Source organism: Neoarius graeffei, chromosome 20 (assembly GCF_027579695.1).
Source record: "Neoarius graeffei isolate fNeoGra1 chromosome 20, fNeoGra1.pri, whole genome shotgun sequence".
In the NCBI taxonomy this organism is placed as follows: domain Eukaryota; kingdom Metazoa; phylum Chordata; class Actinopteri; order Siluriformes; family Ariidae; genus Neoarius; species Neoarius graeffei.
Window position 1 is genome coordinate 14,784,444 of NC_083588.1, and position 26,150 is coordinate 14,810,593.

Genomic DNA, 26,150 nt, shown 5'->3' on the forward strand with positions numbered 1-26,150 from the left:
TTTTGCCCAGTGCCTTCCTGATTGTTGAATCATGAACACTGACCTTAACTGAGACAAGTGAGGCCTGCAGTTCTTTAGAGGTACGTCAGGGTTCTTTTGTGACCTCCTGGATCAGTCATCAAAGTGGTCTTGGTTGCATTTTGGAAGGCCGGCCACTCCTGGGAAGGTTCGCCACTCTTCCGAGTTTTTTTCCATTTGTAGATAATGGCTCTCACTGTGATTCGCTGGAGTCCCAGAGCCTTGGCAATAGCTTTGTTACCCTTTCCAGACTGATAGATTTGTAACTCTTTACTTCGCGGCATCTTTGTAAGATATATTAGCCTACTTCACATTGCCAGCCTGGTTCTATTTATGTGATGTTTAGATTGAACAGGTCTAGTAGTAATCATGCCTGGGTGTGGCGAGTGAAACTGAACCCAATTATCAGTTAACTTTGGTTAACTTGGTGAGGGGGCAAATACTTTTTCACAGCACTGTAAAAGACATACAAACAACTGTTTTAATATGTATTTCTATGTTACCGAGTGGGCGGCACGGTGGTGTAGTGGTTAGCGCTGTCGCCTCACAGCAAGAAGGTCCTGGGTTCGAGCCCCGGGGCCGGCGAGGGCCTTTCTGTGTGGAGTTTGCATGTTCTCCCCGTGTCCGCGTGGGTTTCCTCCGGGTGCTCCGGTTTCCCCCACAGTCCAAAGACATGCAGGTTAGGTTAACTGGTGACTCTAAATTGACCGTAGGTGTGAATGTGAGTGTGAATGGTTGTCTGTGTCTGTGTGTCAGCCCTGTGATGACCTGGCGACTTGTCCGGGGTGTACCCCGCCTTTCGCCCGTAGTCAGCTGGGATAGGCTCCAGCTTGCCTGCGACCCTGTAGAAGGATAAAGCGGCTAGAGATAATGAGATGAGATGAGATGTTACCGAGTTTGGTAATGCCGATTTCCTGTAGATCCTCCCACGTGATGTCTGTGATGAAGTCGATGTTTTCGTAGCCGTTTTGAACCAAAATCTGGTGATACTGACTCAGTCCAATCATGTTTAACCACTCACAGAGATTAGCCTGGAAATTAGTGAACACACATATCATATTAGTTCTCCTTTTTCCTGCTGCTTTTATGCAGTAATTGTGATACTATGTACTTCTGAAAATCTTCCGGTCATCAAGTCCATGTTGAAAATGTCCTCAGGCCTAAATACCGTATAATGATCTTAATCTAACGATATCTTGTCCGATGAGCAGAAGTGGCACTCACTGGTTTTTGGTCAAATGTCCACTCTGTGACACTCAGCTTATTGATCTCCGAGAGCATTTTCTTGCGGTGACCCGGTTTAGTAACGCCGATTGTTGTCAAATCCTGAGAACAAAATGATAAGTCATCCACACACACTCATCACACACACACACAGAAGTTTATTACAGTCAGGTCCAACAGTCTGAGGGCACTGCTAAATCAATCCAGACGACAATTATAAACACATGACACAATTCAATTCAATTTTATTTGCACAGCATTTTTAATACTTCTGGATATCCAGGTCTAAATCTAGACCCTAAATGAGGGCCATATCCCAAAACAGTGGCTGTGAGATGTGAGAATGTTCTGTGAGACGGAATAAGGGACCGTTTTCACAAGGTATACCACAATGCAGAGATGTTTCATGATATCATCATTCTCGATCTGTTATAAATACTCTACAGTAAAATACATTAAATCTATTTTAAAAATGGTGTGACGAAGTAGGACACCTGAGACATATGCTATACCCACTTGAAGACATTTGTTCTTACTCTGCCTTTGAAATGGGAACGACTCAGGGAAACGGGGAGTGGCAATATATCAAACTGTCTACTTTAAAGCTAGACGGCCTTTCGATTTCATAAAATCAATGAAATTTAGTTGCCTCTGAAATTTGGTCACTGTGATATATGTTTATTTCTGTAATATCTCACAAAATATCAGGCCATTCTGTGGCTTGGAAGTTATTTAATTTGAGGGGATGCCTGACCAAATAATGCGCATGAAATCCCTCGCTTCGCGCAGTCAAGCAGACAGAGGAAGTCCGGTGTGCGCATGCGTAGGTTTACCTTGACGGTGCACTGACAGTTACATCATTCTATCACTAAACGAATAGCTGATCACACCGAGGTGCTCGCTGACCACTAATCTTTATTAGTTTGGTCCTGTGTTTCCTTTCCTTTGCGACATAACGTCTTTTCTTCTCGCTTTCCTTTACTGTCGTCAATTTTTCACGTTTCATTCGCATCCTTCATTTTCCTCTCCTGTTTCAAATTTGTATCCCACAATGCCTTGCACGAACGAGGAAAGCCCACCACGTGATGCATGACGTCGTATCTTGAATTAGGTCGTGGTGAAGCAGGAAAAAATAGTGGAGAATTTAGGGCCACATGGCCCTAAATTCATTAATTGTTCTATTTAAAAAAAACTAATAAAATTGGAAGTCTGATTCGAATTTGGCAGCTTTCGGTCCACGAAACAAAAATAATTGGGTGTTGGGAAATTTATTTTTATGACCTCCACTTGAAAAATCTGAAAGGCAGTCTAGCTTTAATGATAGGTACATTGTATACAACTGTATATTGGATTGTTGACTACTGGCACATGCCTAATTAGAAACATACTTGTGTTCATGTCAGAATGAAATATATAGTGCCTTCCATAAGTATGCACCTCTTTTAAACCATTTCACATTTTAGAAAATGTGAACGTAGATTCAATTCTTATTTTATTTTCACTGAGCTGTAAAAAAATAATAATAATCATAATTGTTGATGCGGCACGGTGGTGTAGTGGTTAGCACTGTCACCTCAGAGCAAGAAGGTCCGGGTTCGAGCCCCGTGGCCGGCGATGGCCTTTCTGTGCGGAGTTTGCATGTTTTCCCTGTGTCTGTGTGGGTTTCCTCCGGGTGCTCCGGTTTCCCCCACAGTCCAAAGACATGCAGGTTAGGTTAACTGGTGACTCTAAATTGACCGTAGGTGTGAATGTGAGTGTGAATGGTTGTTTGCCTCTGTGTCGGCCCTGCGATAACCCGGCGACTTGTCCAGGGTGTACCCCGCCTTTCGCTCATAGTCAGCTGGCCTGCGACCCTGTAGAACAGGATAAGCGGCTACAGATAATGGATGGATGGATGGATGGATGGATAATTGTTGATACAGTAACATAAGTCATAAAGCTCTGTCAGTAACAACACCAAAAGTCAGAGTTCGGAGCGGCATCCGAACATGGCCGCCCCGGACTACATCTCCCAAACGCCACCATGCCCTGCCTCTCTCAAATATTAGAAGGGCGCCTGTGCTTCATTATCTGCCTAAATTATATTTATATTTAATGTTAAGGAATGTCCAAAATAAATTATTTCCTGTTATTACTTATGTTGTAACAACTATAAACAGTTGTTCCCTCACTAGCCTCTCTTTTTTCTTCCACTTGATGCATATCATTTTACCAAGAAACCACAAAGTTCACCATTTCCGCCATGCTGTTGCAGAAAACTTAAAAGTTACAGCTTTACTCCTGACTCTTCTTCCAAAAAAGTTCAGGCCACCTTCTGGTGTATTATCGAACTTGTACGTGGTACAGGTTAATGATCAAAATGTATGCAGGTTTAAAAATCAGCCAATATATACAGATAAAAACATTTCAAATTAGTTTTCGCAGCATAGGATCATGCTCTGCAGCTCATTCTTGAAGGTTTTGAAGTGAGATGCAGGCAATATTAGATGATGGCAGGTTGTTCCACAGTCGGATTGTATCGGGAAGGAATGAATGCTGATAAATCTGGGTCCGTGTGAATGGTATAAGGGACCATTGAGTGTGCCCTCAAAAGACATTAAAGGTCTGCAGAAGCAACAATCTAAGTGGGCTATTAATTTATATATATATATATATATATACATATATATATATATATATATATATATATATATATATATATATATATCTAAGAGCATAGTCAGAGGCGCAAACCAGAGGCCTTGACTTCAATGGAGAGATACACAGCTCAGATATGAGAAACTGTTTAAGGAGGCCATCTATAACCCTAAAACTTCACAATGACGAGCTTGATGGAAAAGTGGCAAGAAGGTGGCCATTACCGGGGAAAAAAACATTTAATCCTGTTTAGAGTTTGCCAAAAAGCATGTGGGAAATACAATAAGCATGTGGAAAAGCTTCTCTAGCCTGATGAGATCAACTCTGAGAAGCATGGTGGTGGCAGCATTATGTTGTAGAAATGCTTTGAATTCGTAGGAATTGAAAAACTGGTCAGGATTGAATGAATTGTAAGTACAGAGGAAGGGAAAAGCAAAACCTGCTGAATTTTCAGGAGAACTGAAAGTTAGAACAAAAGATCAAAAACAAAGTGATGCAGTCTTTCACCGCCCCAGTCAACAGGGTCATTTTGCCAAGAAGAATTCACAGATGAAGGGGTGAATACTTACGCAATCAAGATATTTCTGCTTTTTATTTTCTGACTACAGTAGCGAACTCGATGTTGAGCTCGGGTGACTATCTGTGAGGACTTTGTGTGCAGGTTCTCCACACATCCACATGGGTCTTGTCTGGTTTCCTCCTACCTCCAATAAAACATGCCAGTGGGTGGATTGGCTAAGATAATGTGTGTGTGCATGATGCCCTGCATTGGACTCGTGTTCCATCCAGGGTGTATTCCCACCTCATGCCCAGTGTTCCCGGGATAGGTTCCGGATCCACCATTGATCAGGATAAAGCAGTTACTGACACTGAGTGAGTGCACAATACAAAACATGGGAAACTCCAAGGGGTGTGAATACTTATGCAAGGCACTGCACGTGTGCTTTTTGAAATGACAGACGTTAATGTAATGAAAAAAGCAAAAGAATTTCAGCAGTACGTGAGATAAATGAGCGAGCATAAATGAGCAAAGTACCCTTGAAATATTATCATCACGTAAATGTTGTTCTTCAGTCTTCTGCACTCATGAGCAGTGTTTACTGCTTCTATTAGTGTGTAAGCATGAAATAGCCTGTGTGTGCCTGCAACTTTATTTCTACAAAATCAAAAAGTACGAATCGGAAATAATTTGCTTTCTGGATTCACAAAGAGGGCTGATTTAAAAAAAAAAAAAATCATTTTAAAATTTAAAGTATCTTAACTTTTATTTTAAAAATTCTATTTAGTTCATTCCAATCACAGGACGACTCAAGGACCTGATGATAAATAATAAAAAGAAGAATAAATTTCAGTTTTTAATTTCTATTTTTAATGATCTTCCATATGTGATCATTCTCCTATTTATGAAAGTCAGTTTCCTTCACATTAAAAAACAAAAAAAAAAAGTTTGCTTAATTCCGACTTTATTTCTCGTAATTGCTGATTTATTTTTCAGAATTCTGACTTTATTTCTTGTAAGTCTGTCTTTTTTTTTTGTAATTCTGAATTTTTTTCCCTTAGAATTCTGCATTTTTCTCCCAGGTCCAAATTTATATCAGCAAAAAGTCAGAATTATGAGAAATAAAGTCACAGATGTGTGAAAAATAAAGTTGTAATTCAGTAAAAAAAAAAAAAAAATGATGTGGCAGAAACAGGCTTTCATAGCTAATGATGTGAATCCATTTTGACTTTAATTTTTTCCATTTACTCTATTTCTTAACCTTATCTCTGCTAAATACTTTTACTTATTAATGTATATTCTTTTATACAATAATTATATTGTAGAAAAAATATGATATATAATGAAATAAAATAGAGTATGTTATATTGATGTTTGTAATCATCTTGTGGTCAATCTATTTATGAATGAATTAATTTCCCTTTTTAATGAATGATTAAATAAATTAATTTATTTACTTTTACTCTTATGTCTGGGGTCATTCTGCTAAAGATGTAATTTTTTTTCAACTTTATTATTATTATAATCATCATTTTTTCCCCTCTATATTATTAAAAGATTATTACTTGTCTCTAGCATCATTCAGCTTAGAAATTAAGATGAATGAATCTCTTCATTTTCTAAACTTATTATTTAATTTATTTATTTTTCCTCTTACCTCCGGGGTCATTCTGCTAATGGTGTAAATGTCATAGCCAGCGCTGATGAAGTATGGTGCGTAGAGTTGCAGCTGAAAATCGCTCAGCCATTCAATAACGGCCTCTGAGGTCTAGAAGAGAAGATATGAGGCAGTGGGTCACTGTCTCAGTCCCCCTCGTCCCTGGGAACTATAGGGGACGGCGACACGCTGGCTGTATTGGCTCCGAGAGTCTGAGTGCACTTAGCTACCATTAATGCTTCCCTGAAAGACCACGCGAAATTTGCTTGCTTGTTCCCAAGCTTACATTAGGCTAATTTTTTTACCTCAGTAAAACCAGTATTTTACGCTCAACACTATGTCTGTTCAAAGAAGTGGACAGAAATGTAAGTCGTAATCGTGTATAATCAGGAGTGAAATTTGCTGGATGTGTGTTTTCACCCCAGACCTCACAGAAGCCACAACCAACCAACCAACCAACCAACCAACCAACCAAAAAATATATATATATTGACTGGGTATACCAGGGTACTTCCTGAAATAATAATAATTAAAAAAAAAAGATTGGTGGAAATAAAAAACAACAACTCTGAAATGGGCTTCCTGAGGCGACAAATAAAAACAGGGATGGGCACAATGATGGAGGAGGATGAGGAGCGTGCTGGTGAAGGAGAAGAGGGACATGAAGTGAGCAGAGGAATAGAGATAAAAACAAAGTGAAAGAGCAAAGGAGAAGGAAGGAGTGTGTGTGTGTGTTCGTTCTCACCTTCCCCTCATCTCCTTTCCTCTCCGTGTACTGCGGCTCATGGACAGGACAGCTCGACACACTCTGACTGCGGGAGGTGGGAGCTGGAGACACACCAGATACAGACGCTGTGTCAGGATCAGGACACACAGATTATCCACGTCCAATTACACCAGAACGAAGCCAGAACTGTCTTCATGATATGTGACATTATGGGTTTTTTTTTTCAGTGAGACAGCTATGTTTTACATAAATCAACGGCAGCATGAAGCATCAGGCTCTTATTCTGATTCAGCTTACAGTCAGGTTATTATGTTAAATGAGTTACTGGCACTCTGACATCATTTCTGACCTGTCTGTCTGCCTTTCTATTCATCTATATATCTGTGCGTCTGCCTGTCTATTTATCTATCAATCTATCTATCTATCTGTCTGTCTATCTATAAATCCTATAAATCATGTCTGTCTATATCTATACATCTTTTTGTCTGTGTATCTAACAGGCTTGTAGTACTCGAGTCCGACTCGTGCCCTAATTTTAAGGACTCGTGACTCGACTTGGACTTGAGCACTGATGACTCGGATTTGGACTCGGACTCGTGCATTAACTGCATTTGGACTCATAAATTGGAGACGAGAACTCAGATTTTTTTCTTTATTTTTTTGTAACATGCCATAATAATTTGGCGTAAGATATTTATATCTACATTAACTTTTGGACTAATTTCGTGCAAGAGTGTCACACCTGCGCACCTTGGCGCGTGCATCAGATAGACTCTCGGGCACGCTCTGGACAGCGCGTCCACCAAGCGGATTATTGCATGCGCCATAAACGACTCGCACCTGCACAGGATTAAGGCGCAATCAGCGTGCCTATATAAAAACTGTGAAAATACACTTACTTTGCGAAGTATTGAGTTGCGTTGCTGACACGTTACCAAGCCTTATTTCCTTGTTTGGTTTCCTGATTTCCTGTTTCTCGTCTTTGATTCTGCCAAGTCTACGATAGCCTGTTTGTGCCTCACTCGACCAGCAAACCATGTGGTAGTAGTTTTGTCACTGTGGGCAGGTGCTAAGTCCTGCTGGAAAAGGAAATCGGCATCTCCATAAAGCTTGTCAGCAGACGGAAGCCTGTTCCACTGTTTTACGATTTTGCCTGCTGTTCTGGATTGTTTCTCCGCCTTCACTTGTATTAATAAACACACCTTCTGCACTTACATCCATCTCCCAACCATCTCTGATAGAATACTTCGCACTCCCTGATAAAGAGGATGCACATTCACCTGTTCATACGTCATGTTCAGGAACAAACTAATGTTAATGGCACGAAAACAGTCACCGTCAAATGGTGCGGTTGAAGTCTTGTTCTCGGACTCGACTCGGATCAATAGTGAACTCGACTTGAATTTTTTTTTCATGACTTGGCCTTGACTTGGACTCGAACACTGGGGACTCGAGACTGGACTTGGACTCGAGGTTTAGTGACTTGACTACAACACTGGTATCTACACATCTCTCTCTCTAATGTGTGTGTGTGTATATATATATATATATATATATATATATATATATATATATATATACACACACACACACACACACAGTATATAAATAAAATCAGTGCATCTCCAACAATTTAGAATATCATGAAAAAGTTCATTTTTTTTGCAATTCAAAAAGGTAAACTTTCATGTAGTCTATATTTATTACACATAAAGTGAAATATTTCAAACCCTTTTTGTTTTAATTTTGATGATTATGGCTTATAGCTCATGAAAATCAGAAATCTCTATGTCCAACGTCTGAAAAGTATGTTCATTTATACACTCAGTACTTGGTTGGGCTCCTTTACCACAAAATACTGCATCAGTGTGGCATGGCATGGAGACGATCAGCCTGTGGTACTGCTGAGGTGTTACTGAAGCCCAGGTTGCTTTGATAGCGGCCTTCAGCTCGTCTGTATTTTTGGGTCGTGTGTTTCTCATCTTCCTCTTGACAAATACTTCATAGATTCTCTACAGGGTTCTGGTCAGGCGAGTTGGCTGGCCAGTCAAGCACAGTAATATCATAATCAGCAAACCATGTGGTAGTAGTTTTGGCACTGTGGGCAGCTGCTCAGTCCTGCTGGAAAAGGAAATCGGCATCTCCATAAAGCTTGTCAGCAGATCGAAGCAAGCATGAAACAGTCTAAAATTTCCTGGTGGACGGCTGCATTGACTTTGGACTTGATAAAACACAGTGGACCAACAGCAGCAGATGGCATGGCGCCCCAAATCATCACAGACTGCGGAAACTTCACACTGGACTTCAAACACCTTGGATTCTATACCTCTCCACTCTTCCTCCAGACTTGAAGACCTTGATTTCCAAATGAAACACATGAAATTTACTTTCATCTGAAAAGAGGACTTTGGACCACTGAGCAACAGTCCAATTCTTACTCTCCTTAACCCAGGTAAGACACTTCTGACATTGTCTCTGGTTCAGGAGTGGCTTGATATTTGGAATGTGATAGTTGTAGCCCCTTTCCTGAAGATATCCGTACGTGGTGGCTCTTGATGCACTGACACCAGCCTCAGTCCACTCCTTGTTAAGCTCTCCCAAGTTCTTGAATCAACTTTTCTTGACAATCCTCTCAAGGCTGCAGTCATCCCTATTGCTTGTGCACCTTTTCCAGCCAGCCTTTTCAGCAATGACTTCCAGTGGCTTACCTTCTTTGTAGAGGGTGTCGATGATCATTTTCTGGACAACTCTCAAGTCAGCAGTTTTCCCCATGATTGTGGATGCATGTACTGAACTAGACTGAGAGATGCATGGTATTTATACTGTTTTACTGAAACTCGCAATGAAATATACGAATAATTTGTGGGGGGGGTTTTGCACTGTAGGCCATAATTATCTCATCTCATCTCATTATCTCTAGCCGCTTTATCCTTCTACAGGGTCGCAGGCAAGCTGGAGCCTATCCCAGCTGACTACGGGCGAAAGGCGGGGTACACCCTGGACAAGTCGCCAGGTCATCACAGGGCTGACACATAGACACAGACAACCATTCACACTCACATTCACACCTACGGTCAATTTAGAGTCACCAGTTAACCTAACCTGCATGTCTTTGGACTGTGGGGGAAACCGGAGCACCCCCACGCGGACACGGGGAGAACATGCAAACTCCGCACAGAAAGGCCCTCGCCAACCATGGGGCTCGAACCCGGACCTTCTTGCCGTGAGGCGACAGCGCTAACCACTACACCACCGTGCCGCCAGGCCATAATTATCAAATTTAAAATAGAAAAAAGTTTGAAACATTTTAGTTTACGTGTAATGAGAACAGAGAATATATAAAATTTTCAGTTTCTTAAAAACAAGTGGAAAATATTGAACTTTTTCATGATATTCAAATTGTTTGAGATGGACTAGTATATACATACATCTGTCTGTCTATGTATATACACATTTATCTATCTGTACATCCTTCTATCTATACATCTTTGTACATGTCTCTCTCTATATGGAAAATATATATACATATACAGAGAGAGAGACACAGTCTTCTATGCACCTGTCTATCTATCAGTCTCTCTGTCTGCCTTTCTACCTGTCTACATCTATCTGTACCTGTCTGTTTACCTATATGTTCTTCTCTCTATACATCAGTCTCTCTGTCTGCCTTTCAACACACCTGTCTATCTGTACGTCAGTCTGTCTGTCTGCCGATCTATCTATCTCTGTCTGTCTGCCTGTCTATTCAAACATCTGATTATTCAAAAAATGTCTGTCTCTCTGTCTGTATGTCTGCCTATCTATATATCTGTCTGTCTGCCTGTCTATCTACCAATCCATCCATCTATCCTTTGATCTGTAGGTCTATTAACCTTTATTAGTCGTTATGGATGAATCCACAGATCTGGACTGTTCCAACAGATGCTCTTTAGCCTTCGCTGACTGAGAGAGAACTGTAGCAAGAAGCTGCAGCAAGAACCAGCGCACGCACACACACGAGAGAGAGAGAGAGAGAGAGAGAGAGAGAGAGAGAGAGCAATGTTACTCATCAATATGACAGAATTAAAGTGATTTTTTTATTCTTCAACACTATTTAGACATTTCCGGCAGCTGACTGGATCCTGTGACACCGAGGCAAACCACTGCAGTCTTCGAAAAGGTCTTAGAATAGATGTAGAAATCTCCATCCACTTATTTGTCTGTCTGTCTGTCTGTCTGTCTGTCTCACCTTTACTCCCTCTGCCTGAGCATGGAGGATGTGTGTGTTGCTCTGTCCGCTGCCTGATGAGCGAGCGCTGCTCGAACTGCTCACACTGCTGCGGTCCCCACCTAGCACAAGCACACACACACACACACACACACACACACACACAGTCAGTCTACACAAGTATTCAATACCCCAGAATGAACAGACGGTTGATGCACTGCTGGTACAGTGTGAGTACAGACGCTCACACACACACACACACACACGATAAGGCAGATGCAAGGTGATAATAAACTGTGGAAATGAAAATAGATTTCATGAAATTAATATTTCACACACACACACACAAACACACACACATCCTGAGAGCCAGCTGTCTGAATGAACCTTATGCACATAACTGTGTGTGAAATTCAAATTAATAATAATAATAATAATAATAATAAAGCTATCCCTGGCAGGACTTTAATTTAGAGGACAGAAACCACCTGAGAAAATACATCACAGCCAACTCTGTCCTAATAGTCTACTATAAACATCAGGTATGATAACATTCCGGTTCAATCTGAATAATGGGAAAGGAAAAGGTAATATGATCAGTATGATACACTGATTTATCTTCATGCTTTCATTTTTTCTTAGTAGAAATACAGAAAGTCAGTGCTCTTAGCCAGTGTAGTGTTTTCTGTTAATGTTGGTGGTGGGTGAGCAATGGCTGATGATTCATGGTAAAAAAAAAAAAACAACAACAAAAAAAACACCAGTGGCGTCGTAAAGTTTTCAGACCCCTTCAGGTTTTGCACTCTTTACTGTTGTAGATTTTAAATGATATTTCTTGATCTCCACACAATAACCCACAAAACAAAAACATTTTTTTTTGCAAATGTATTAAAAACCAAAAGCTGAAATCTCTCATTTAGATAAGTATTCACACCCTTTATTCCCCTTCCAAAAAAGAAGTTTATTCAGGTGTGCTTCTAGTATACTTCTTTTAAACTAAAAATAAGAGCGTATGCTTTCGGCGGCACGGTGGTGTAGTGGTTAGCGCTGTCGCCTCACAGCAAGAAGGTCCGGGTTCGAGCCCCGTGGCCGGCGAGGGCCTTTCTGTGCGGAGTTTGCATGTTCTCCCCGTGTCCGCGTGGGTTTCCTCCGGGTGCTCCGGTTTCCCCCACAGTCCAAAGACATGCAGGTTAGGTTAACTGGTGACTCTAAATTGACCGTAGGTGTGAATGGTTGTCTGTGTCTATGTGTCAGCCCTGTGATGACCTGGCGACTTGTCCAGGGTGTACCCCGCCTTTCGCCCGTAGTCAGCTGGGATAGGCTCCAGCTTGCCTGCGACCCTGTAGAAGTATAAAGCGGCTAGAGATAATGAGATGAGATGCTTTCAGTTTACTTTTTATTTACTTATTAGAGATATACTTAATATTTGGCTTATACTGAAAAGTATATCGAAAAGTCTGAGTATATTCAGCTTATACTTCAACTTTTGATCAAGATATACTTAACAAATTGTAATAAACTATTAAAACATTCGTGCCTTATGTTTAAGTGTACTTGCCCTGTAGTAAATTTTGATTTTTAAAGAAAATGAAGATGTTCTTAATCCTGAGTATCTGTTGTTATTTTGTGAATTCTTACCTTTATAACTTCATTTGTACCTTAAGGTACAAAACACTTAAGTTGTCTACTGGTAGTGTGCATGAGGTAAGGGTTAGGGCGCGAAAACTAATAGTATACCTGGAAGGGTAATTGCAGTCTATTTCAAAACTAAAAAGTGGACTAGATGTATATAACCAGGAACTAATAGTATAATTCCAATATGCTATACAGTATACTTTGGACTAGAAGTGTGTAACGAGGAAACCAATAATATATTTCCAGTATACTACAAAGTATACTTGAGTAAACTAAAAAGTGGACTAGAAGTATCAAACAAGTAAACTCATAGTATATTTCCAGTATACTCTGAAGTATGCTTTGGTAATCTAAAGAGTGGACGACAAGTATACTGTAGAACTAGTAAACTATTAGTATACAGTGGGGCAAAAAAGTATTTAGTCAGTCACCAATTGTGCAAGTTCTCCCACTCAAAAAGATGAGAGAGGCCTGTAATTTTCGTCATAGGTATACCTCAACTACGAGAGACAAAATGAGAAAAAAATCCAGAAAAATCACATTGTCTGATTTTTAAATAATTTATTTGCAAATTATGGTGGAAAATAAGTATTTGGTCAATAACAAAAGTTCATCTCAATACTTTGTTATATACCCTTTGTTGGCAATGACAGAGGTCGAACGTTTTCTGTAAGTCTTCACAAGGTTTTCACACACTGTTGCTGGTATTTTGGCCCATTCCTCCATGCAGATCTCCTCTAGAGCAGTGATGTTTTGGGGCTGTCGCTGGGCAACATGGACTTTCAACTCCCTCCAAAGATTTTCTACGGGGTTGAGACCTGGAGACTGGCTAGGCCACTCTAGGACCTTGAAATGCTTCTTATGAAGCCACTCCTTCGTTGCCCGGGCGGTGTGTTTGGGATCATTGTCATGCTGAAAGACCCAGCCACGTTTCATCTTCAATGCCCTTGCTGATGGAAGGAGGTTTTCACTCAAAAGCTCACGATACATGGCCCCATTCATTCTTTCCTTTACACGGATCAGTCGTCCTGGTCCCTTTGCAGAAAAACAGCCCCAAAGCATGATGTTTCCACCCCCATGCTTCACAGTAGGCATGGTGTTCTTTGGATGCAACTCGGCATTCTTTCTCCTCCAAACACGACAAGTTGAGTTTTTACCAAAAAGTTCTATTTTGGTTTCATCTGACCATATGACATTCTCCCAATCCTCTTCTGGATCATCCAAATGCTCTCTAGCAAACTTCAGATGGGCCTGGATATGTACTGGCTTAAGCAGGGGGACATGTCTGGCACTGCAGGATTTGAGTCCCTGGTGATGTAGTGTGTTACTGATGGTAGCCTTTGTTACTTTGGTCCCAGCTCTCTGCAGATCATTCACTAGGTCCCCCCGTGTGGTTCTGGGATTTTTGCTCACCGTTCTTGTGATCATTTTGACCCCATGGGGTGAGATCTTGCATGGAGCCCCAGATTGAGGGAGATTATCAGTGGTCTTGTATGTCTTCCATTTTCTAATAATTGCTCCCACAGTTGATTTCTTCACACCAAGCTGCTCACATATTGCAGATTCGGTCTTCCCAGGTCTACAATTTTGTTTCTGGTGTCCTTTAACAGCTCTTTGGTCTTGGCCATAGTGGAGTTTGGAGTGTGACTGTTTTTGAGGTTGTGGACAGGTGTCTTTTATACTGATAACGAGTTCAAACAGGTGCCATTAATACAGGTAACAAGTGGAGGACAGAGAAGCCTCTTAAAGAAGAAGTTACAGGTCTGTGAGAGCCAGAAATCTTGCTTGTTTGTAGGTGACCAAATACTTATTTTACCGAGGAATTTACCAATTAATTCATTAAAAATCCTACAATGTGATTTCCTGGATTCTTTCCCCCCATTCTGTCTCTCATAGTTGAAGTGTACCTATAATGAAAAGTACAGGCCTCTCTCATCTTTTTAAGTGGGAGAACTTGCACAATTGGTGGCTGACTAAATACTTTTTTGCCCCACTGTATAAGTTTACTTGTGGTATACTTGCAGTACAAATTAAAAAATACTCATTATATACCGGTACTCAAAGTTTACTTCTCTTAGACTTAATGTATACTGTTTATAAACTAAAAGTGGGCCAATTTAGTCCCAAGAAGTATTAGATTACTTTACTTAGAAGTATTCTATAAGTACATTGATATCGCCATCACCCAATCAAGCATCCAGCCAGAGCAGGTCATGATATTTTTTAACCATATTAACATGCCATTGTTGTGTGTTATGCCTGATGTCAAGAGACTCGTCTCTGCGAGCCTACCACACAGATTTAATACTTGTGTCATTTTTAGGGCATACCTAACAACCTGTGTTTTCTCCCCCCCCCATCTGTCCCTCTGAGTTACATGTTGGTCGTGGGATTGAGATGCTGGCCTCTTCTGCCCCTCGGACCTGCTTGATCCATCCTGGTGCCCTGTGTCTGGTTGGAGTTTTATCGCATCGCTCCTGTGGAGGACGGCCCCATGAGGACAGTTGAGGGTTATACCTGGAGGACGCTCTGGATTCTTACAGTAATGCTTTTATGGCTGAGGACTACAGTTGTCTTGCTAACTTTAGGACTGCAGTTGCCATGAACAGTTTTGCACTCAAGTTTCCATCAATGAAGAGTTTATAACATCAACGAAACTGACTTCTTGTTAGAACTGTTAATGTTATAGTCATGCTGTCTGTTGTTGCCCAAATGAGGATGGGTTCCCTTTTGAGTCTGGTTCCTCTCGAGGTTTCTTCCTCATGTCGTCTGAGGGAGTTTTTCCTTGCCACCGTCGCCACAGGCTTGCTCATTGGGGATAGATTAGGGACAAAATTAGCTCATGTTTTAAGTCGTTCAAATTCTGTAAAGCTGCTTTGCGACAATGTTTATTGTTAAAAGCGCTATACAAATAAACTTGACTTGACTTGACTTGATATCGGTATACTTGGTACACAAAAGTATACTTAAGGAAATATACTTTAACTTTACTTACTGTAAGTATACTTAATAAAATTAACTTGAAGTATACTTCTTTTTGATAAGGGTCAGTAGACGCACCCTTGGCAGCAATTACAGCTTCAAGTCTTCTTGGGTAAATCTCCATAATCATGGATTTGGACAGTTTCTCCTATTCTTCCTGGCAGAACCTTTCAAGCTCAATCGGGCTGGATGGGGAGCACCAGTGAAATACCATCTTCAGGTCTCTTCACAAATGTTCTACAGGTTTCTAGGCTTTGGCTGGGCCACTCAAAGGCTTGTCCCAAAGCCATTCCAGTATTGTTTTGGCTGTATGGGTTGTGGTTGTGCTGAAAGGTATAGTTTAGCCACAGTCTGGTGTCGTTTGCCCTCTGGAGCAGGTTTTCTTCAAGGATCTCTCTGGATTTCTTTCCTGAATTCTGACCAGTCTCCTTGTCCCTGCACTGAGAAGCAACCCAACACCATTCTTCACCATAAGGATAGTCATGAAGGCCTGATCAATGGGATATTTCTCATAAGGTTGTCCTTCCAATGGCTGGCACAGCGGTGTAGTGATCAGCACTGTCACCTCACAGCAAGAAGGTTCTGGGTTCGAGCCAAGTGGCCAACGGGGGTCTTTCTGTGTGGAGTTTGCATGTTCTCCCTGTGTCTGCGTGGGTTTCCTCTGGGTGCTCCGGTTTCCCCTGGAATAATTAGTGGCTCTAAATTGAGTGTGAGTGGTTGTTTGTCTCTATGTGTCAGCCCTGTGATGACCTGGTGACTTGTCCAGGGTGTACCCCTAGTCAGCTGGGATAGGCTCCAGCTTGCCCGCAGCCCTACACAGGATAAGCAGTTATAGATAATGGATGGATGGATGGATGGATGGATGGATGGATGGATGGATGGTTGGTTGTCCTTCCAGCAGTTTTTCTCATCTCTGTGGAAAACTTCTGAAACTTTAGACTGGCCACTGAGTTCTTGGTCACCTCTCTGATCAAGGCTCTTGAGCACGGTTACTGTTTGGCCAGACAGACAGCTCTAGGACAAGTCCTGCTGATTCCGATCTTCTTCCATTTCACAACGGTGGAGCCCACTGTGCTCCTGGTAACATTCAAAATTGTAGAAATGGTTTTATAACCATACCAGATCTCTGTCGCGACATAATTTGATCGCAGATGTCTCCAGAGAGTTCTTTGGATTTAACGGCTGGGTTCTTCGTACAATTTTTTTAAAACAGTAAAGTGTGCAAAAAGTAAAAGGATCTGAATACTTTCCAAATCCACTGTATTACTGTCATGCAAATTTGTGCAAATACCAAATGTCTGTAGTGGGACTGAAAGTCTATGTTTATGATACTAGATTTACTTACACCATATACTGTAGGCTTAATTGTTACATGACATAATCCAAACCTGCTGTGAAAAGCACTAAAACTAAATTGAAAAATGTCTCCTGAGTCATTTCCTGGAAATTCCTGCACACGTACTGAATTTTCCTGCACGCTTACAGGTTTGCACACTGATCTGTTTTACACTCCGTGTGCTGCCATATTGTGTGACGCACTTTTTCACTGACATCTTAGAGACTTAATATTTTGTCCCTCTGTAAATGTCTGGTGGTTTGGAAAAACCCATCATATGCCACTGGGGTTGAATTCTGACAAACAAGAAAAATTGGTTCTGGTCGAACTTAGGTTTTTCTGAGTCTAACACGCTCATCTGACTTTCCAAATCTGTCATTGCTTAACTCTTGAATATTTTCTATCGTGAATACTATCATTAAAAATCGTATAATCTCTGCTTTCTAAAGACACTGATTTCGTTAAGATCTGTTCAGTATTTTGGGAGTAACGGCAGGTTGAAGTTGGTACAACAGAGTACACACTCTGCTCGCGGGACGTTGGAAAACTGCCGGTGCGTTTCTTCTTGAGTCACGGGAAAGCGCTCAGGCTCTCTCTCTCTCTCCTGATCGGTTTCCGACTGGATTACTCGTGAATATCAATCAGATAACTTTTATAGGGATGTTCTTTCGCTCTCACTGTTTCTGATGAAGTATTCAGCAAGATTTTCCGTCAGCTAGTTTTGATGTTATGCTTCACGGGAGACTTTGAAGTGAGTTTTCATAGCTTTACCTACTTGTTTTTTCAAATCAAAATAAATAACTATTCAAGAATATAACTGTCGTTTTGATGAAAAATACTGAGATCTTAGTGGTCGGAATGAGAGTTTTAAAAAATGGAAGTCGGAAACACGAGCGTCAATTTCAATTCAATTAATGTGAAGTGTTTATTGGATGTGGCTCTCACAGTTTTTTCGAGTTTTGCCTTGAAACCTGTGAATATTAATTGAAATAATCATTTATATTCTTGGGCGGCACGGTGGTGTAGTGGTTAGCGCTGTCGCCTCACAGCAAGAAGGTCCGGGTTCGAGCCCCGTGGCCGGCGAGGGCCTTTCTATGCGGAGTTTGCATGTTGTCCGCGTGGGTTTCCTCCGGGTGCTCCGGTTTCCCCCACAGTCCAAAGACATGCAGGTTAGGTTAACTGGTGACTCTAAATTGACCGTAGGTGTGAATGTGAGTGTGAATGGTTGTCTGTGTCTATGTGTCAGCCCTGTGATGACCTGGTGACTTGTCCAGGGTGTACCCCGCCTCTCGCCCATAGTCAGCTGGGATAGGCTCCAGCTTGCCTGCGACCCTGCAGAACAGGATAAAGCGGCTAGAGATAATGAGACGAATGAGATGATAAACGCTAGTAGGCCCTACTTTTGAGAGCTACAAAAGCCTACAGAGCACAAAGAGGGTATGAGAAATAAAATGGCAAAAATAGCAAATCTTTTATTACTTTTTTATTTTGATAGAGAATGGTAGATGTGAATGACATTCAGTGCTTATTTATGCAGAGTTTATAATTAATGTTGATTTCTCCTTTGTGATGTAGAAATGAGAGTTAAGATCAGCTTTATGTTGCACAAATAAAGCCATTTGGTGAAACTTTGAAGAAGAGAGTGTACCAATTTAACGTTTTACCTAATTAGCATAATTCATCTCATTCTCATCTCATTATCTCTAGCCGCTTTATCCTGTTCTACAGGGTCGCAGGCAAGCTGGAGCCTATCCCAGCTGACTACGGGCGAAAGGCGGGGTACACCCTGGACAAGTCGCCAGGTCATCACAGGGCTGACACATAGACACAGACAACCATTCACACTCACATTCACACCTACGGTCAATTTAGAGTCACCAGTTAACCTAACCTGCATGTCTTTGGACTGTGGGGGAAACCGGAGCACCCGGAGGAAACCCACGCGGACACGGGGAGAACATGCAAACTCCACACAGAAAGGCCCTCGCCGGCCACAGGGCTTGAACACAGGACCTTCTTACTGTGAGGCGACAGCGCTAACCACTACACCACCGTGCCGCCTAGCATAATTCATACTAATTAAATACCGATTTGCATAATTTGTTTTTTTACGAATTTTTCAAACTTTGGATCCAGCATACAACCATCTACGTGCCTGCAAATTTAAAAATATCTTGAGGTCCATTTTGTACCATGTTATCCTAATACATATTATTACGGCACTTTTCTAAAAATTAACCTGTTTTTTTTTTCAGTCTTTGATTTGTAATATCTCAAGAACGGATGCACATATGTTAATTCTGGAAAAGGTATGTTGTTCTGCATTCAGTTCTGAATTCAATGAGGTCAGTTTCAAGCAATCTGGACCGAATTTGAATTTTCATCTGATCTGTCTACTTGAAGAAACAATATTTCATCAAAGTAACATGAAAATGCTTTGATTTACATTTTAAACTGAGTTAACTATTTACGTTTTACTTTTTTGACTTTCAGGGGTCGGTTCAACAAGCAGCCTGCAAAAACAATTCTCCTGCCTGAAGATGTCCAAAACCTTGCTAGCTATCCTCGCTAGCTTTGAGCAAGTTTTTGGACAGTTACATCCAGTGGCAAAAACAGACATAAATCTAACCAATTGAGTTTGTAATAAGATCCCAGCTGCTGAAATGTCTGTGATACTCCTGCACCATAGTCAGACTAACATCTTAAATGCCAACGAGTTGGCATATGCCTACAATGAACATGCCCTGGATGAATGACGGAGGAAGTCCATACTATCTCATACCTCAAAACCCTTTCTAACGTCTACACAGCTGTGTGTGCAGTAGGCATGTACCGATATTACATTCTCAGATGTAACATTGTGTATCATACCAATAAAGCACATTTGGACTTGGATTTGAACCCGAACTAGAGACACAGAGCTAAGCGTCTTTGTGAATGAAACACACTAGCTATTAGCGGTATATTGACACAGTATCCTTGTTCACAGTATTGTTTGTGTTGGATCTCGGAATACATCGTCGAAAACCGATTATCGGCACATGCCTAGTGCGTGATGGATGGGAAAGGCTCCAGGAACACCGAGGAGCATCTCAGATCAAGCAGGGCGAGCGAGGGAGGGATGAGCAAGCAGAGGATTAGAAGGAGAGGAGGAAGAGGAGCGAGTATGAAGGCCCTGCTGTTACCTGCTGCAGGTTTGCGCAAGACCCAGATTTCCTCAGTGCTGCCCCCCTGTGGCCCTCCGGAGGAATCTGAACCCCGAGAACCTTCAACACAAAGAGCAGCGTTACAAACGTGCCACCGTGGTACACGTCCGTAGCGTGGCCGAGGACCGTAACGCTGAATTCATGTGAACTCCAGGTTTCAGAACTATTTTATGCAGTGTATGATTTTATTTTTCAAAGCTGGCCTCTCTCTCTCTCTCTCTCTCTCTCTCTCTCACACACACACACCTGCACATTTATATACATTAGTACATAAATATATCAACAACATATATATCTGTGTATATACATATATAAATGCCACAAGGTACAAACACACGTACACACAAAAATAAATACATATATAATATATACAAAGATATAATTATATATGTGGAAAGGTTAGAAACAAGAACAACTGCAGTGCATCACAAGGTCTTTTAGGAAATTGATCGATATGTTTATAAAAAGAGCATTATCGAATAAAACTTAGCAGGGTCCAAAAGTCTGAGTGCATATCAGTCTTTTTTTAATATCCAGCACTTTGCGTTCTCATTAAAGGCATACTTCGTGTGGAGATGGCATTCGGCTGACTTCCACAAACAATACGGCATAACCGCGGAGGAAATGGACGCGTCGTACGCATGGTAGCTGGGCTACCTCTGCGAATGCACATGCTGCGGAACAAAACCTGTAGCAGGCTGTTCGAAATGATCCGTGCCCAAGCTGATTCATTCCAAGATGCACGACTGAGGAACGGCAAGCTTCTTCCTGTAGTCTTGGGAAATGTCATGAAAATGTAACAGCACCACCTGCAGTCTTGGAGCAGTCATAGTACGTGACAGCCTTTGTGAAACTGCACTGAGTATGTGAGCTTAAAGCAGATACGCAGAACCATGGCCTCACTTTTTGTTTATAAATGCCTTGAGACCTCAAGAATGGCACAGGAATAGTTTTAAGCGTTAACAATAAATCTAATATCGTAATTTTTACGATTAAAGTGATTCATATAGGTAGCGGTCTGAGTGAATGACCTTGACGTCCGTGACGTCACTGCAGGAAGTCTATCGGTCTCATGCCATTTCCGCTATACTAAAACACAGAGCTGACTGCAACTCCGAGCCTCCATTTTGAGCTAATTTATCGCCATGCTATGTAGATGTGTTGCTGGCCGGTGCAGCAACACGACAGAAGGTGGATTTATGTTGCATTCATTGCCCAAGAATGTTCAAACTGCAAAGATTTGGACGCGTTTTGCGAGAAGTTCATGGGCACACTGGGCGCCTACAAAGTGGTCTCTCCTCTGCTCTGCACATTTTACTGAGGACTCGTACGAGACCTCTGATCTGTTGAGGAGCGTTGGCGATAAGCCCGTACTGAAAGAGGGTGCAGTACCAATTATTAAAGAAAACTACAAGAAAAGGAAAGTAAGTTCAGTGGCACCAGTTCTCCCGGAGTGTGAGCCGAGGGTTGTTGTTAAAACCCGGGACAGAACGGGACAGATTATCACTCGGGCAGTGACCGCCATGTGGTTGTTGCTAAAACCGGTGACGTCCCGTCCCGGGTTTTAGTAATTGCCTGAGCTGAGCAGTAATGGCGGAGTACTCAGTATGGAGAAAATGGAGAATGAGTGGAGCAGCCGTCTGATTTCTCCGCTGGATATGCTTGCCTCAGCAGCAACATCTCACCCTTACGTGGAAGAAGCGAATGAACGGAGAACTGAACGAACAACTGAAAGTCAGATTGTTTCAAAACAATCGGCCACAAGATCGGCCTTCAAGAAGCGAGAACACAGACGGGGAAGCTCCGACTCTCATTTGGATACAAAACAACAAAAACAACAACACTCGTTGTTTACCTGCATTTAGATTAATACATGTAACTTGTATTGTGTGTTTAAGTTGCCGGTATAAGATGATTTAATTTGCTTCAGAATGTGATTGTCTCAGTTCATCTGATTATTTAATTAGCCTTTTACGGTTTATCAGTGAAAATGCATGCATGTACATGCATGTTGCATAAGTTATAACGCCTATCCTGTTTTAATGAGAGTCAACCCACAATCAATGAAGTCAAATCAGTCTTAGTTGAGCAAGTCGGTGACGGCATTTCTTACTTTCATCGTAAATTTTTATTTATATGACTTTGGTCTATAACTGTAAAAGGCCTCGGCCTTAAAACCGGTTCCCGCAGTGACGTCACGCACTTAGGGCTGGCTGGCTCAGCGGGGCAACTCGAATAACAACTTTGCAGTCGATTTTAACTCTCAAAAATATCTATTTTTTATTCCCATTTATGCAGCATACAAGAGTCGAGGATTGAGATACTATCCACTCAGACATTTATTTAAAAATAAAGGTTCCGCGTATCTCCTTTAAGGTCTTTGTGCAGCCGTCGCAGACATCATCTCCATGTGAAGTATGAAAAGTAAAAGTGTGTTAGCACTTGAGAATGTCGTCAGGGATGTGCTGACGCTCGTAACGTTTGAAAAGTCTACAATCCTTTGTGAATAATGTACAGTAGAATGGATGGAGAATATAGTTAAGGAAGCATCTCTCTTTGGTGTAACTCAGACTATCAGACCCAACTATCATTACCTGGAAAATATGACTTATTATTGTATCCACATTCACTGGATATGAGCAATCGCACGCGCTAATTGGCTACTAGGCTATCAGCTTATATACCGTGAGGAGAGAAAAACAAAATGGCGGTGCGTATTGCTGAACCAAGCGAGGACGAAATAAAAACTCTACTCGAAAAAAAATATGGAATAAAAAGTATTTGATGGTAAGAACATATCTTTTTTTTTCATTTTCCAAGAACTATCATGATTGCGTTTCTCACAAATTGCTCCGGTCATTTCGCCGGTTTGTTTACATTCTACGCGGAAATTATTTTGTCGGACGTTTTGTACGAAGTTTTTATTGACCGAATTTGCAAAAAATACAAAGAAAAATGCTCCGTTTCTCAAAATCCAGTGAATGTGGAGAGAATAAGAACGTTATTCCACTCAATCTTGTCATACATGGCTTATCGCCGACAAGGTGCGTACGACTCGATTTCGTAGAATAACTGTTAAATAGCTGCCATTAGCTTGTTATTAGCTTATTAGGAGCTTGTTAGTAGAGATAAGATGGTCATAGAAACCTTCCTGCGTATATTAGTGTATTAGTGTGTCCAGGTGACTGGACTTGTGTTATAATGCTGAAGATATTTTTCTGCTCATCTGAGGTTCTCCATCAGTTGAATGGCAGGACACTGAGCACTGTTTAAACCTCATGCTGGTCTTACGACATCATTTATCAGAGTCATCTGCGTGAAAGTGGAACAAACCGGTCCTGAACAGATGAAGGGAATGCTAGTGTCTATTTCCTGTATCTATGCATCTATGTTAATAATAACACCTGACAAGCTTGCAGTACTTGAATCCGACTCGTGCCCTAATTTTAAGGACTCGTGACTTGACTTGGAATTGAGCACTGATGACTCGGACTCGTGCATTAACCGCATTTGGACTCGTACATTGGAGACGAGGACTCAGGTTTTTTCTTTGCTTTTTTGTAACATGCCATAATAATTTGGCAGAAGATATTTATATCTACATTAATTTTTATACTAATTTCGTGCAAGAGAATGCACATCCACCTGTTCATACGTCGTGTTCTGGAACAAACTAACGTCAATGGCGCTAAAACGCCTGGAGAGAACGCCCCTAGGATTGTCCGCTTTGCTTATACAGACTTCTCGTGCAGTGGGAAAAAATGCACTGCGATGTGTTCCGTACGTCGAAGAACTATCGATGAGACGATGGGAACGACCTCGAACTTCAACTAAACAAACATAACTGGGTGTCGGGGGGAAAATCTTTCTTATGACCTACACTTGAAAAATTTGAAAGGCAGTCTAGCTTTAAGTCGCAAAATGTGATCCTAAGCCCTCACCGAAGACGCATTCAAGACATGAAAATACGAGGTGAATATATCTGTCCATCTCAGCTATCGACTGAACCGGGTGTTTCTACCAAGTCTGAACAGGCCCTGCCTCTTTGAAGATGAAGCAAACCATTTCTTGGTTAAAAAGAAACCTTCTTGTCAATTTTGTGATTTCATAGGTGTGACATCACAGAAATAGGTCTCAGTCAATTTTCTACCACTCAGCAGAAACATCGAAGGATCCCAAATGAGCAAAGGAACAAGTTCAACATTATGATGCTGTTCAGTCTGGATCATTTTTACGACTCCTTAATTATCTGACAACAGATGGCTGACATATTAAAGGAAAAACCAACATCAAGTGTCTTCGTAAGGTGTTGGACCACCACAGTCCTCCAGAACAGCTTCAGTGCACGTTGCCATGGATTACACAAGTCACTGGAGCTGTAATGGAGGAATAAACACCATTCTTCCAAAAGATATTCCCACAATCGGTGATTTGATGCATGTCAAGACCAAAGAATACAGTCGGATTTAGAGCGTTTTCATCCTCATTGAACCATTCACTGAGCAGTGAGCCCTCACAGATGGGGGTGGGATCATCCTGGAAGAGTCCACTCCCATTAACATTAACATTAAAGTGCATATCACGGGTAAATTCACGAGCAAGATCAATGTAATTCTCCTATTTTATATTAAACTTTGGTCAAATATCTGTCACATTTTGCGCAATTATTTTTACCTTGCGCAATACCAGAAAAATTCAGTTGAAATCAAGCCATTTGAGTTGAATTGGTCCACCTCTGAAAAAACTTGGCATTTGGATTTCCCGGCAAACATTGATTTTCGTGACGTCGCGTGCGGGACGCCTCCTTCTGAATCCTACGTCAGCGCTCGTTTGTTTATAAGAAAACGACCTGGTGGTTTTCTGCAAATTTCTTCAACGTTATCGCGTAATTATTAAAATGGTTAACAGATGTATCGTAGGAGGGTGTAGCAACACCAATCTTGATGGGATTAGTACTCATCGTTTTCCAAAAGACTGGACAATGAGAGAGAAATGGGAGCGCTTGGTCTACACAGGCTGTGCACTGAAACCGTGCAAAGCTCGCGCAGCCTGCTGGTGCTTCCGCAGGTAACGTCACGAATCTGGCTCCAGACTCCCTTGGGATTTTTCCAGACGGGTTTTGTTATTTTATTTTTTTCTGCTGTAGACAGATGGCCTTGTGCAAAATTACCCTTCTGGATGAGTGTGTAAAGGGACATACTTTCATATTAAAAAAAACCCCGAAATTGGTCCAGAATATGCACTTTAACATTAACATAGAATATTTCATGATAGGATAAAGGTGATAAGTGGAAACTCAGGGGACAGTAACACAATAGAGCATAACAGAGACACCTTTTTTCCTTTAATTTGTCATCATGATAAACACATGCTGTGCGTATTTCGAGTGGAGTTGTGTGATGTTAATCTGATGTGTGTTGTGTCTTTTCTACTGTAATGATGATAATAATTAACAGATCGTATGACCAGAAACCAACTGCCCTTCTGAGGTTATAATTAGTTCTTCATTCTATTCAGTCAAAATCTTCAACGCCTCGCCATTTAAATACTGTTTTTCATTGCACCCACATCAACTTCCCCTTACAACACAAGGAAAATCTTGAGTCTAATAAGACCAAAACTGAAATGACAACAAGCACAACATAGCTCTGTGACTTACACACTCAGGGCCAGATCTAGTACCCTTTTGGCATCTGATTTTCAGCTCAATCTCCCAATGTAACTGGCGTACAGGCTTACATGCACAGTGGACACAGCAACACTCAAAGATCAACGCTGGAAAAAGGAGGAAGTTTGTATCAAATAAGTACAACTCGACACAAACAACAAGTCCGGCCTTACCTGTTACCAAACCGTATGCCTCAAATGTACTACAAAGACAAAGGAAGCTGAAGAAAAAAACATGTCAAATCTTTGACCTTGCCGTGACAATCAGTTCATCTGCTGGTTACAGTGTTAGTTCCTTATAAATCCTACAAACATTCAACCACTCATTCTTGAGATATGGTGCTAATAATAATTC

At 41.3% G+C, this 26,150-nt stretch overlaps 1 protein-coding gene across 7 annotated transcripts in view; it reads right to left on the reverse strand.

Annotated features, from left to right (window-relative positions):
- caskin1 (CASK interacting protein 1) overlaps positions 1 to 26,150 on the reverse strand; it is a 276,168-nt gene that overhangs the window by 15,947 nt on the left and 234,071 nt on the right. For 4 of the 7 annotated variants that reach the window (XM_060901306.1, XM_060901301.1, XM_060901302.1 and 1 more), the window contains exons 12-18: positions 20,108 to 20,188; positions 10,991 to 11,091; positions 10,635 to 10,728; positions 6,781 to 6,863; positions 6,036 to 6,146; positions 1,243 to 1,344; positions 911 to 1,049 (exon numbers count right to left, since the gene is read on the reverse strand). In XM_060901306.1, the coding sequence (XP_060757289.1) occupies positions 911 to 1,049; positions 1,243 to 1,344; positions 6,036 to 6,146; positions 6,781 to 6,863; positions 10,635 to 10,728; positions 10,991 to 11,091; positions 20,108 to 20,188 (711 nt within the window). The remainder of the gene's footprint in view (positions 1 to 910; positions 1,050 to 1,242; positions 1,345 to 6,035; positions 6,147 to 6,780; positions 6,864 to 10,634; positions 10,729 to 10,990; positions 11,092 to 20,107; positions 20,189 to 26,150) is intronic. The other 3 variants (XM_060901305.1, XM_060901303.1, XM_060901304.1) reach the window with 2 other exon arrangements.